Genomic DNA, 14,528 nt, shown 5'->3' with positions numbered 1-14,528 from the left:
ATGTGCCACCAGTCTCAGCCCCACCATGTCCTGGAGCACATAAATGTTAATTAGTGGCCTTTTTTTAGAAATTATGAGATGCTCTAGTCCTGCACAGTGTGGGATTTGATGAGATTAGAGCACTGGGTAGTACAGCTAATAAATCAGTTTACTGTACAACCTCATTTCTTTAATGAAGAGCAAATACCTGAGCCTTAGTAAAGCAAGAATCCCAGGTGTACACTTGGTAACCGAAGTGCTGGATTTAATTTTTCTTGAATTCCTCCAAAACAGGGAGCACTGACCTACTGCTCGTCATTAGAAAATGCTCTCCCTGTCAGGGGGTCAGCGCTAAGTGCAAACTTTGATGTCAGAATTAAAAAACATAGAAGAGATGAGTGGCAAGGCCATTATCGGAGAATTACTAGTATAGTTTTCATAGGGGAATACCTTTTGAAAGCTGACAAGAGCTGTCAAGGTGTCAGGCCTGGAGAAGAGCCAGAACAATTAACATACTCTAGGCTTCAATCTACTAGATGGGGAGAAAGCAGGATTTATTTTGGACAATTACAAGTTAATAAATGGAAGTGTTGGTACCTCTGTAGAGCACCCATTAAAGCCTACTAAAGGTCAAAACCTCTTACAGTTCCTGTAATGGTAGGCAACACTACCATTATTTTATATTTCAAGCAGTTTTACTGTCAATGACAGCAGTTACAAATGTGCAAGAAAATATTTTCCTTAGCAGTACACCAGGCAGTTTACTCCACAGAAATCATCAGTGCTCCCAGAAGTGACTAATATTTTAAGATTTTTATTATGAGTGGGGTTTATTTATTTATTTATTATTTTCCTGAACTGCACACGTGAGAGCATGAAGAGCTCAGGAGGGCATGCCATCCCGCTTCCTTACATGCTCCAGCTACACAAAATCCTGGCCCAGGGAGTGACAGGCACCTACCCAGGGCGGGTGTCGCAGGCCTGCAGCCTCGTCCCATGGGAAGGTGAGCTCCCCCTCCACAAATGCAAGGGCAGGCAGGGCAGCGCTCCCTCCCTGGCCTGACCGGCTGCCCCTGTTCCCCTCACTCCAACTCCCATCAAATCCACACCTGGCACAGCACGCACAGCCATTCACTCACTTGTGTGAGGCTCACCCCAGGAGTCAACTGAGCTCGGAAATTGCTTTTCTTTACTTCCACTTAAAAAAACTAAAAAAATATAAAAAATTAAAAAATCAGAACAAGAAGTGGGTTTGTTTCACCTGCAAAATTGGTCACCCTCTGCAGTGGACCAAGAAAAGAGGGACACTGCTTGAATCTTGTTATTCTCAGTTGCCTTCTTAACAATAAATAGCAGTTCAAGTATCTCCAGGTCAGATGGCAGCTGGAGGCATTTGCAAAGGAGCCCATCATCTCTGTGCATACCCATCTGGGAAGGCACAGAAGCTCCTGGGAAGCAGGGGATCTCCAGCACTCAATGAGCAGCCAGTGAAGCTGCTCTCCAACTGGGACATAAACACGGATTTTTATACTTGTCTTATGCTGAGGCAACAAGAAGCTTCCAGATCCAGCACTTTTTTAATACACAGTCTTGTCTTACCTCTATTGCTTAAGAAAAATGATACAACACTATTTTTGCATTGTTGATCTTCCTGTTAGTGGAGCCAGAGTGATGAGTCATTAGCTACTCTGGCTTCCTTTTGTTCACAGCCAGGCAGGTGTGCAGGGCCAACGCAAGATACTCGAATAGTGCTTGGGAAGAAAATCTGCCACCCACAGAGTCGTTTGGAAAAGACTAGCTATCATTTTAGACATTATCTAGCATTATTTAAGTAAAATAAACCCCCACATCGTCATCTTAAGCCATTTTAAGGCTGCCCAGCTCCCACATTACTAATCCTATTGCTCAGCTGTAATGAAAGCTTTGCTTGGACATTCACTGCTCCTCACTCTGATTTTTTTTTAGTTTGGGAAAAAAGAAAAAGGATCCTAAAATACCCTCAGGTATAACATATGCCTTGCAGGAAGTTTGGCATGGGATGGAAGGACATCTGCTTCTGGTCTAACCTACTTCTAATCATCTGAGCACAAAAAATCTCATTGTAAATATTCCCTGTAGAGTACTTCTTTTAGCTGTTAATCCCCCTGTGATTTCACCTCCCCTCAGAAACCTTTTTTTGCTCTTTGAGATCTGAGCTGAACTCAGTTATCTGGGGTCTGGCCACTTGAACGTGTTGGTCACAAAGCAGTAACTCAGACTAGAGCTCCCACTGTGCCATGCAAACACCAAGTGCTCAGTGACGAGGTGCCAGCCTTGCAGGCAAAGCAGATGTGAGACAGGACTCAAACGTGTTCTTATTCAGTGAGCACATAAAGCTCACAGCTAGACTATAAAATTTATCTTAGATGATGTGTTTAATGTATTTCTCATTATACAATCCATAGTTATTAACCAACCCCTTTACATTAGGCCGATGCAAAGGAAAGTGTACTAATTGGGTATTCCTTAGAAATGCAAAACTGTGGGCAGAAAGGAGGGAAGAAAATGAAGTAAACTGCATCAGCAGCATGTGTTGTGCTCTCATCCAAACAAAGGGAAAAAGAAGGATTCATTAAGCAAGAAATGAGTCTTGAAATGGCATAGAAGAAAAGTCTCCTGCTGGGGCTGAGAAGTGGGACTGTAAAGAGAGATGAGAGAGAAGGAGAGGTGGCAGCAGGCTCTGTCTCACAAAACAGAAGAAAGAGAACCACTCCTGATAGCATAAGGCTTGCTTAGCAAAGACACTGACAACAGCTAAGGGTGACTTTGATAAGCACCATTTTAATGCTTCATTCACTTACTTTATTTTTTTCTAATTTGTCCCTCTTGTGAGTGTTAAGAAAGCCTGCAATAATGATCCCTAACCTCCGGTACTGCTGTAACCCTTCTCTGCCATCCCATCACTGGCAGTCTCTTGCTTTGTTTCCAGCTCCCATTACAAGCAATTTGTAAGAAGCAGATATGTCTCTCTGTAGTTATAAATCATGTAACACAATGAGATCCTGTACCAGATGTGGCATACAGATGCCAGTGCAAGCAAGCACTTAACAGCTATAAAAAAATTTTTAAAAAAGTAGTTTAAAATAAAGTTTTAAAAATCAGCATTAAAAAAGTTTGAGGGTTTTTTATGAAGTAATTTTTTTCAATTTTGTTGAATTTTCGTGCTGGAAAAAGGAAGGTGAGGTACAGGTTCAGGGCTTACTTGTGTCCTCCCTTGTTATCATTATGTGTATCAAGAGTGCACACCAAGACAACAGCAGTAAGTGCTAATACTAAGAGAAGCCAGGCATTTAAAAGTAGTTACATGAATCATGAATGAACTTGAATTAATATAATTTATAATTTATATTACAGTATATACCATGGGTCTCTTGCCAGTTCTAATTTAACAAAAGATACAACATGCGTTGGAAGGAGAAGGATTTCTCAAGGAAAGAGAAGGATATCTGCAGGAGGAAGGCAGTCTTGTACAGTGCTTGTATTTATATGGTCTTCTGCGATTGAATGCCTTTAAAAAAAATATTTTAAAAAATCATTCAAACAAAAGACATCCACACTTTCAATTGTGTGATGCTGAGCCACTACTCCTCTGCCACACATGGGGACTTCGGAAAAAACTGAGAAGTCCTTTACATAATCATTCAGGTTTGTCACAAGGATGTTTGTCCAGAACAAGAGTGGGTGAAAACACAGTGAGAACCAGGAGGTATGACTGGAATAAGTGTATGGTATCCTTGAGATGAAGGAAAAGCCTCAGCCAATCCAAAATACAAACAGGACAAGGCAGCGGCACATTTCTAACTTTCCTTTTCACTGACTCTTGAAATGTTCTCAAACTAAGGCTACTGCTGGTCTGCCAACAGAGGACAGAACAGACACATTCCTGCCCACCTCATCTGTCCCTTCAAATGCTCACCTTATCTAGGCCTTTCTTATTTCATGCTTTTGCAGTGTGAGGGTGGGAAAAGCTTAAATTCAGTAGCCACTCAGAGCCTTCCTGCAGAGCTGTAGTTGTAGCACTAATTAAAAGTCCAAACTGAAACAAGAGCCAGCCAGCAGAGGCTCTGCAGCCAAGACTGCACTGACTGCATGGGGAAAAAGAGAAAAAGAACCTGAGTTCATATTTTAGCCTCCACTGAACAATCCTAGAGTGGTTTAGGAACTCGAAGACATTTCTGTGTAAGCTGCAATTAAAATATCCAGAACAAAAGCAATTACTGTTGCTAGAGCAGCATTACTGTGCCTAATAAAACCCCAGTGCTCGTGCCTGCCCAAGGCATGCAGCCTTTCCTGCAGTGGACCACAAAGAGTTCACCCCTGGCCCCAAGAGGTCCTGCTGTCCTGCCCCAGCTGCAGGATGAGCAGGGCCATGGCTTGTGGGAAAAACACTCTCACTTCCATGTAGTTTGTTTGCCTTGTCACATCTCCCCACAAAAGGCAGCACTGATTGCAGAACTAAGTTTCGTCAACAGGTCAGAGCTACCACTAAAAAAAGAACAATCTTTTTTTAAACTGAATGGAGGGTTGATTTTGCAAGGATCAGCAAAGACTGCAATAATTACCCTAAGAATGACTGTGGTCTGTACTGAAAAGGTTGCTCAGTTCTTCCCAAAGAAGAATGAACTCTCAAATGGAAATCAGCATGCACAAAGTGCAGGGCATGAAGGAGTACACTATCAGAGCTTCTAGAGGGCAAAAAAATATCCTAAAACTCTTTTTTTGGTAGCAAATAGGAAACTACAAGGTGGCTTTTGCAGGGTCAGGCATTGAGTACTAGCCACTCACATACACCACTTAATTGTTTTAGAAAATTAGATCATCTTGTAAGAAATTATTCACCTTGAGGAGTCAGAATTTAATATACTACTAGGAATGTATTAGTTTTTCCTTCACTTTCTTTTTGATCACTGACAGCTCAAAACCATGGAGTAACAAAATGCTTTTCATAATATTCATTACTTACAGTTAATCTATAATCTGCTTGATTACTTTCAGGACAGCAGTGGAACTGCATCTAAAATTTCATTTCTGAAAACTGTAGAAAAGGTATTCTGCTGATTGGTTTGAATTTTGCAGCCATAATGAAGTTTAAATTAACTATGGAAGATTGACTCAGTTAAAGCATAAAGGAAAATAAAAAGTAGTATTTTTCTTGTAGGTAATTGCTTAGCTAGTCTATTGCCGGATACAACAAAGTGAGTGATAGGTAAACCATCATCTGATCTTCATGTTTGTAGAAGATTTTAATAATTTCTCCCCATCAAAACAATGCATGTCAAAAGATGCATTACAATATGCATGATGCCTCAGGAATCATGGACTAAAAAACTGTATTTTTTCCTGTCTTCGAGTCCTAATTATTGTGTCCATTCTTATCTTACTGATACAGAAAAAGTAATTTCTTTTGCAATAATGTTGGCCAAACAGCAGAACCTGATAGATCCTGGTATGGTAAAACAAAGTTTAAAATTAGCCCCAAGTTCTGCTAACTTGCATGCAGAAATTTCCATTAACTGATTTAAAAAGACCAAGTTGAACTGAAATATATTAATAGAGTTTTAAGTAAAAGGATGAACCACACAGCAGTATAAATGCATGACAGGGAAAGGAATATGGGGGATGTATGGAGCAAACAACTGTTTCTTCCTGTCCCTTACTCCTCCCTCTCTCCCTCCCTCCCTCTCTCTCTCCTTCCCTCTTTGCATTGGTGCTGTGATTTTTTTCCCCCTCACTGAAGTAACTTGCTCAATCTAGATTTGGAAAATAGTAATAAATAAGCAATGTGTAGTTGAAAAAACCTTTTTTTTCACGGAAATTTAATGTTAGTGATTTATCGGGTTATCAGGCTGATCTGGATATTGAAAAGGACAGAAATGAGAAGGCTGCAATAATTCAAAACCAGAAAAAAATAAAGAACTGAGGTTAAATACTAAGTTTCTTATCTGAGGAAGGGTTGCAGCTGGGTAAGGCTCCTCCTGCAGTAAAGAACAGACTCCTCATGGAATCAGTAGTGTCAGTACATGGGGTTAATATTCTGTTTGCAGGCTATTAGTGGGACAGATGGGGTATCTACTCCTCTATTGTAATTGTGTTTGCTCTAAAAACACTTCTTCAGAAAAAAATAAGTCAATTAGTTAATCAAACATAATTACAGAATTGAATTTCCCAAACATGAAAACAGAAAAAGTCACACAGTATCTTTTCTCTTGTAATTACTAAGGCAGGGACATAGTGATATGCCTTTTTTTTTTGGCAATGAGAAAACAGAACACTCATTGGCAACAAAATTCGATTTTGCAGGATTAATACTTTACTCAAAAATAACCTCATCTAACCCGTCAGTACAAGTTTTGAGCTAAAGAGTGCCTAAATACTCTGTTACACTGATACCCATCAAGAAGCCAATTGCTGGGATTAAATTTTATAGGTAAAATAAAAAACTGGAAGGAAAACAAATAAATTTTTTCTTTCATCCGGCAAACAGTGTGTGAAGTTTCTCCCTAAATATACTGAAATATTCATAAAGAATAGAACTTATCTATTTAATTTTAGAATACATTGTGTAAAGTGGAATAAAGACTCCCACTCGCAGCCTTCCACTGCAGACACATTTCTAACAGACCAGCCAAACACTTTCCCAGTGGTTTTGTGCCCCAACACAATGGGACTGCACCTCCTCTTTTCCTGAAGCCTTCCAGTTCCTGCTGATTTTCTCCGGGCACTTCACTCTGTCCACACCAAATCTGACCCCAAGCCCCGCAGACGTGGTGGCAGGGGTGACCCTCAGCTCAGCAGCCCGCCCTCCCAAAACAGGGTCCCCTTGGCGTCGTGCTGTGGACACACCCCCACAGCCCACAGGAGTGAGATCCTCAGTCTGCCTCCCTCCTTCAGGGCTCTGTGGGCTCCTGTCGTGTCGGCACTTCTGCCTTTCTCTTCGCAGTAACAGCAAAAGGCTTTTTGTTTGTTTTTATTATTTAAAGGAGTTAAAAAAGGAAACATCAAGTCTATCACAGGGCTCAGCTCCAGTGCTCCCAGTAGTGCTGAGATATAATTAATAGACCTGGTGATGACCCTTATTAACGTTAATGCTGGCACAAGTGCTTAAAACTTAAAAGGAAGCTTTTCATTAAAAACAAAAAAACAAAAAAAAAAAACAACAACAACAACAAAAAAAAAAACACCCAAAAAAAAAACCAAAAAAAAAAAAAAAACACCAAACCAAAAGAACCAATCCAACCACAAAAGATCGTTAAATAATGCAATCTTAATGGGAAAAAACCAAACCAACCTGAAATACAGTGATAGAGCAGTGTATATTTGGGAGAGGAGGGGCTCATTTCATGGTTGTATGTGCATTACAAAAACATATATGTATATGAATGCACAGCTGAACATTTGTTTGTGTTCCCTTAATATTTAAAAAGGCTACAAAGATGAGTATGTTTTCCAGAGGGAAAAAAAGAAATATAGGAGGACATGCCAAGTTACCTTCTGGGAAAGCAATAGCAGTATGAAAAGACTACACAAGACTGATTCAAACACAAATGTTTAAATCTCATCTATGCTTGCATAGTTAAGACTGCCTGCCCACAAGGACAACTGAGATGTGGCTCTCTAACATGAGAAACACGATAAAGTAAGAGGAGGAATATAAAATTTCTTCCTTCCAGAAAATTCAGCTGCAAGAATCCTGACTAGCTTATATTAAAAATAATAAGTCACTTAGCCTAAAGAAAAGAAAAAAAAATATAAAAAGAAATACTGAAACATATTGCAAATAATTATTTTCACTTGCAAGGAATGAAAAAAAATGACACTGCAAGTGCATCCCTGTGTCCCAGAAGCTCCATCCAATGGCATTTGCCAGGGCCACGCTCTCCCCAGGAGGGTGGAGCAGCTGGCATTGCACCTGCATCCTGCTGCCCTTCCTCACTGTCCCTGCAGAAATGCAGCCACCCCTCCATCATACAAGGCACCATGGGCTTGGCTCCAAGGCAACCAACCATACAGGCACTTTCCTGATTAAAGAGCAGCAGAGTTATTTATGAAATCTTTTTTTTATTAGTGAACATGCCCGAAATCTGACACACGATGCATCACTTTTTTTTGTTGTTGTTCATGAAGTAAATCTTCAGAAAATTCTTGAACTCTTCAGTTTTTATCCTGTACTACACCAAAGCTCTGGACATACTGCTCGAGAAGACAACAGGGTTTTTTTGAGAATCATTATTTCTACATTTCAAAGATCGTATACAACATGTTGCCTCTGGCTCAGTCCCATTCCCATAGCAAAAAGCAGGTCTGAAAAAATACAGCAAAAAATACTGCTGGGTCTCAGAAAAGAGTTCATTTCTTTCACTTTATAACTCTCCCAGTACTTGTGCCATACCCTGCAAACACACACCAACTCTTCACTGTGCCAGAAGCTGCAGATGCACTGCAGTGCACCCTCTGCAGGTGCCAACCAAGCAGAAGAGATGGGGTTTTTCTTTTTCAGAGGGAGTAACACTGCAATGAGAGCTTTTAAAAAGAGATGTAATGATGACTACAAGGATTCATTGCTTTGTTTTTAAACTGCAAACTCAAACAACTGCTAACATCCAATTATCTTTGCTGGGAATACTGGCATCCCAAATGTGCTATATTGCTCTTTTTAATTTATACCTTACATGCCTCATAACTCATAGGAGGTACAGATTTTGTGAAAGGTTGGGGGTTATATTATTGTTATGCCTAATCACACCTTCCCACTTACAAATTTCTTGTTCTCCACCCATATTCCATGAAATATTTATTCAAATACATGAAACTTACTTAAGTTTGGATTTTTGACTGACTAGAGATTGGTATTCTCTAATGTGAATAGAGAGTATCTCGAGCTTATTTGGCACTGATGTCAAAAAATGCAAAGAAAAACATACAAGGAGAGGAGAAAAATGTAGACAGGAGAAATCTGTGTCTGGAATCAGGAAAGGGGACAACTACTAATTTAGTCTTTCTGCATAATTTGTGCATTATTATGCGTACAATTTTAAATATATTTGTAGAGCACAGAGATCATTTTCATCCAGAAGAAACAGTTTGAGAAATGACCTCAGATTTTGTGGGGAAAAATTCACTTAATTGATTGTATTTTCATCTGTAAATGCAAATACATTAGGGCTATTTATTTTTCATCACAGCTTTCGCTGTTATTGTTGTTGTTTGGTATTTGGAAGAGTCCTCCTGGGAGGGGAAAGAACACCAATCTCGAGTGTGCTGCCATGGTATTAGGTGAATAATCAGAAGTTCTGGGATGGAGACCTTCAAACCCAATTTGTCCCTGTAGTGACAAAAGTCTCTGGAGGAATGACTGGTGCAGGGGACCGCACTGTGTGGTCCAGATTTCTTCACCAGGACAGCACAACTCACCAAGCCCAAGCAGCTACAACACGAAGGTCACTCAGAGGCTCAGACTTAATGCTCAGCCACATTTATCAAACACGCAGTGTCTCGAGGAGCTCAGGCAGGGGTTTTCAGCACTTCACAGAGCTCCTTCCAGAGATGGAGGAAATGCTGCATAGAGTCATACAGATGTTTTTAAAGCCCTGGCACGGGTCTCAGATCCCACATTCTGTGGGTTTAGGCCATCATTATCAAATAGCAATTCTCTCATTACTATAGTAAATAATAGCAGTTCTGCCTTAGTTACTCATCTCTCTGTAGTGAGCTCAAGACATTGCTGCTTTTAAAGACACGAGCATTTTATTTTGTTTGGTATTTTTTTTCTTTGTCTAAACTTTCAAAGCAAAGCAGAGAGTCCATTTTTCTCTGTTACTACTGACTGCTTGCAAGTTGCTTTTCCTGGAGTATTTCATAAAGGCTATAGATATGCTCTCCAAACAATATTGTAAAAGCTAAGAACAGGAAAACACTAACAGAAGCAGTGGGACTCTTGAGACACTGAACTCCTTCAGGTCCTAGGAAATAAAATGTGGTTTACCCTAGTCCTGCTCTTTCTCTCTGGACTGCTCAGAAGGTACTCATACTATCTCAAAGTGGGTGTTCAGAAGCTGTTAAGACACAACAAATCAAAACACAACCAACACCTGGCAGCACAGGGCCTCCCAGCCAATGGAGGAAACACACATAATAAATCTTCTGGTTTAAATCCTGTAAATTTTCTTTGCTAGCAACATTTGAACGGATGGAAAGAAAATCTTTTACAATAGAATTGAGGTACAGGAGCTGTTAGGAACATTTACTCTGCCAAACCCTCCCATGGCTTAGATGGTGTGATAACAGACTGCACAATTAGGATTAAATATGGCTTTTCAGAAAAGCTGGGACGAGCTCAGCTTTAGTCAGAGCTTTCATCCATTTGATCATCCAGAGATCACTCTCGGGTGCTGGGATCACTGAAACCAAACTGGCTGCACAGCTTACAACTGTCCTTGGGTATTGGGAAACTCTTTGTACTAAGTACTTCCCCTCACCTGTCCATTATTGTAGAAAGGTGTGATAGAAGGAAAAAAAAGAAAAAATATTAAGCAAAACCCAAAGAGAGATTACAAGTTCCTCCCCCCTCTACTGAACTGCTGGAAAACTTCTGCCATTGAGGTAGGAAGTCCCAGGACAAAACCAGAGCATTCAACAGTAGCACCTGCATATGTCTCCAGCAAGCTTATTAAAACTACCCAAGAAAAAGCATTTGGTATGAGGTTCTTGAAAACAGAGCAAATCAGAGCAAGCCTGTGCTGCAGCATATGCTGCCTGCCACCTTTTACACCCAAATATGGGAAGAGGAAGGGTTTTTCTTCGTAACACCAATAGAAGCCACAACAAAGAAATATTCCAGAAGAATTAAACTCAACATTTTATCTCAGGAATCAATAGTTGTATTTGCCAGTAATAACAGTGAAATTTTTACTTTGGCCAAACAAGCATCCATGCCTGGTTTTCTATTTGAAAACTTTAATTTTTTTTCTGATTTCTTAGCAGAGAGATTAGACTCGTGAAGGTCCAACAGAGGAAGAGGATGGCTTCCTGTCTTTCACCAAACACATCCACAGAGCCACATGCAAACATAGACACACAGGCCCCCTGCAGAAAAGACGGAGAGGCAGGATCTGCCATGCTCCATCAGAGGCTGGTGCAGTGCCCACCCTCTCCTGTCCAAGGCCATGAGAAAACAAGAATTAGCATGTGAAACAGTGGAAAAAAGTTCCTGTTCAGTCTCACACCTGGCCTCAGCTTCAAAATCAATTTTTCATCAATACTGAAGAGAGGAACAAGGACTGCAGCCTTCAGGTTCTCATTATTTCAAAGTGCTTCACAGCACTTACAAATTAATAAATATAAATCCTAAGTGAGGTCATGTAGGGAAGACTCTGCCCATCAGTTCTTTTCTCCTGCCATCCATCAGTGGCGTGCTGCTGTGTGAACATAACATCTGAATAATCAAGTTCCAGCTGTACTTTAACTAAAACTCATAGTAAGCAGCTACAGAATGCAATGAAGCTACCTGCTAGCTTCTTATCTATGTATCTTTCTCTCCAGCTTCTCACAGATTGCTGTTGCTGCTGAGGTCCAAAGCTTCACAGTCCAAACCAAATCTAACACTCACACTGACAGTGTAAATTACAGGCTAAATAAAAATACCAGTGAGAGAGAAAGAATGTTTCAGGGACTAGTGCTAAAGAAAAGAAAAGCCAATCATTATTCTATATAATACAGATACAAAAGATGTAATAGCTTATCTATGTTCACCCTGAGCAGAATAACAGGAAGAAGGGAGATTCAATTAGAATGAAAAGCAGTCAATCCAGATACACAACCATATGATTTCACCAGATTAAAAAAAAAAAAAGGTACAGAATAATTACCAGGTAAGTGGCCTAAGTAGGAATTTTCTGTACAGTTATTACATATCTTTACACTATCATTACATATCTCTTCGGGGAGTCAAGATGCATTGTCTTTCCCTCTGAATTATATAGATGTAACCCCTCTGCAGATCAGGATGCTGCCCTGGGATGCCTTGCCTCTCTCATTCTGTGGAAGCACTGCTTTTATGTCACCAAAGTAAGACTCACAACTTGGAGGCAAAGTGATACCATGTGGTGATAAAAACATAAATACTGATGCTTTAAAGTTAACACTTTGAAACCTTTCATTAAAACACTTTTTTTCTGCATTTAAATAAAATTGTAGCTCATTTCAGAACTGTACCTGCACTAATTTAAGTAGTCACAGGCTGTTTCAGAACTGTGTCTGCACTAAACGAAAGTTTACCAAAAAGCATGCCAAGTTTCTTACGCACATCAGTTGCAACAAATGTTGCAAGTCATATCTGAAGTATACCACCGCATTTACATGAAAAATTAAACTGGTAAGAAGGAAATTATACATTTACAATTTTTATCATATTATTAATTATCATTCATCATTCCCTGTTCTCTTCTCAACTAAACTGTTCAAATGTCTCTTTCTTCCCACCTCAGAATTTTTGACTGTAAAATCTCCACAATAAGATTTGTTTCCAAGAAGACACTGTATTTTGCTTTCCAGAATCTGAAATTGAGGACAACTCAACTGTGATTTCCAAGCCCACCCTAAAGGTCATCTTATTTCATTATGCTATCTGAATAGTTGAAGTAGTGAGCAGATTTCTCTTACCTGTTTGTGAGCATGATCATAAGAGTTAATGTGATTGTCAAACTCCTGGTGTTTATAGTACTGCTTGTCACAGAGTTCACAGTAGAAGTTGGCTTTAAGATCTTCCAGGGCTTTTGCTATCGTGTTTTTCTTTTCAGCATAATCCTGGAGGGGGGTGGGAAAAAGTAATTTTAGTTTTGCCTTTGATGCTGCGAATGGATTTTGTGCTCTGCAGTTAATCATATTTGTAAACGTTTACACACCTCTGTAACTAAAAGCCTTCCCATATTTGCTGTGTTACACTGCACATATTTACTGGATCTGCTGCGAGGCTGAAAATTTGCACACTTCAGTTTGCTATACAGTTGCCAGCTCCCCTGCGGGGCTCTGTCAGAGGCTAGAAGGATTTCCCTGGGTTCTATTTAAATACAAATATTTATCATGCTGAAGGCTATTTTTGAGTTAATTTTGATCCAAGCCTCACTCCTCGGTAGTATACCCAAGCACAATAAGCAGGAGAATACAAATGGCAATAGTTTAGCTACAAGGCTTTTACAAGAAAGTCTGCTTACTAAAAAAAAAAAAAGAAAATTAAAGAAATACTAGGTCCTTCTTGAATGCCTGTACACGTGAAATACGAGGATCACTTTCACAGCTGAGATGTAATTACTAACTTCATCACTTTGTGTTTGTCATCCCATATTAGGACAAATCTCTGTTTACCATACATTAGCCAAAGCATCACATCCAACTCTGCTTATCATTTATGAGAAAATTACATACAAGATTTATTAATTCCCTAAACACATTGATGGTAACATGGCCTGTTGTGAAACAGCATAGAAATGGTCTGTCATGCCAGATTAGTGTCATACCAGTTAAACACTGAACATGTATACCCTCAGTGCAATGGTTCCTGCTTTTGACAAATCTGTCCGGGATAGAATCTCAGGACAACATCCCAAACATGTCAAATATTGTTTAACAAAATAAACCCCTCAGATTTGTTTCTCAAAGTTTCTTCACTGTGAGTTCTTTGGTTCAGGTAGATTAAGATAAAAGATGATATTGTAATCAAAACTGAGTTAATTTGGGGAAAAAGTCTGTATTTGCTTGCAGTTTTCACAGCTAACAACTCATATACTTCCAATATATTTTGGGGACTTTAAAATGGAAAATTTATGTTTATCAGATTAGAATATTTTCATAACAATGGTGTTTATTTAAAAGAGAGAGGAATTGTAGTCATAAAATTAAAATTATATCCAGAAAGTACTTGTTATTTAAAGTAGTACTTTAACTATAATTCAGCATGATTGGACTGCTAGCAAACACTGTTGATTCATACCCAAACTGAAGTACTCCCTCACCAAAATTCTGTCCATTAATAGAATTGCACAAGTCACTTCAGAGTGCTGTTTTGAATATTGGCTGACACATGACAAATTCACACATTCCTAACACCTCCCTACAATTATGTTTCATAAAATCTGTTCCATTTAAACCCAAAGTGAGTTAGCATTTTATTTCAAGAAATAACACTACTTTACACTTGGAAATACATTTATGCACCATGGAAATTTCGCTTGGAAACTCTGCACTTAGCTCTTGGTACCAACTAGTAAAAACTACAGGTTTAAACCACTTCAAGTGTTACCAGGATGCTGTGTATGGAAAGCAGTGGAAATAGCATGGAGACCCTAAGGAAATACACTCCCTTGAAACACTTTGAAAGTAATTCTTGTAGTCTACAAAGGGATGACACCTAATTTGGCTTTATTAAAACACAAAAAAGAAAAATCTGAATTTGGGATTTGGGGGAATTATCAGAACTCTGAAATACTACGAAACATCATATATATTATATATATATA

The 14,528-nt window shown here is 39.3% G+C and overlaps 1 protein-coding gene across 1 annotated transcript in view; it reads right to left on the bottom strand.

The window, feature by feature from the left end:
• Positions 1-14,528, bottom strand: part of ZNF804A (zinc finger protein 804A) — a gene marked incomplete at its 3' end in the record, with an annotated part of 163,627 nt that overhangs the window by 29,616 nt on the left and 119,483 nt on the right. Inside the window, exon 2 of the mRNA XM_082284947.1 lies at positions 12,676-12,819. Within this exon, the coding sequence (XP_082141073.1) occupies positions 12,676-12,819 (144 nt within the window). The remainder of the gene's footprint in view (positions 1-12,675; positions 12,820-14,528) is intronic.

The sequence above is a fragment of the Coloeus monedula genome (genome assembly GCF_965178545.1).
Source record: "Coloeus monedula genome assembly, chromosome: 7".
Classification (NCBI taxonomy): domain Eukaryota; kingdom Metazoa; phylum Chordata; class Aves; order Passeriformes; family Corvidae; genus Coloeus; species Coloeus monedula.
Note: the sequence above shows the minus strand (reverse complement) of the source record. Positions and strands in the feature narration are given on the sequence as shown.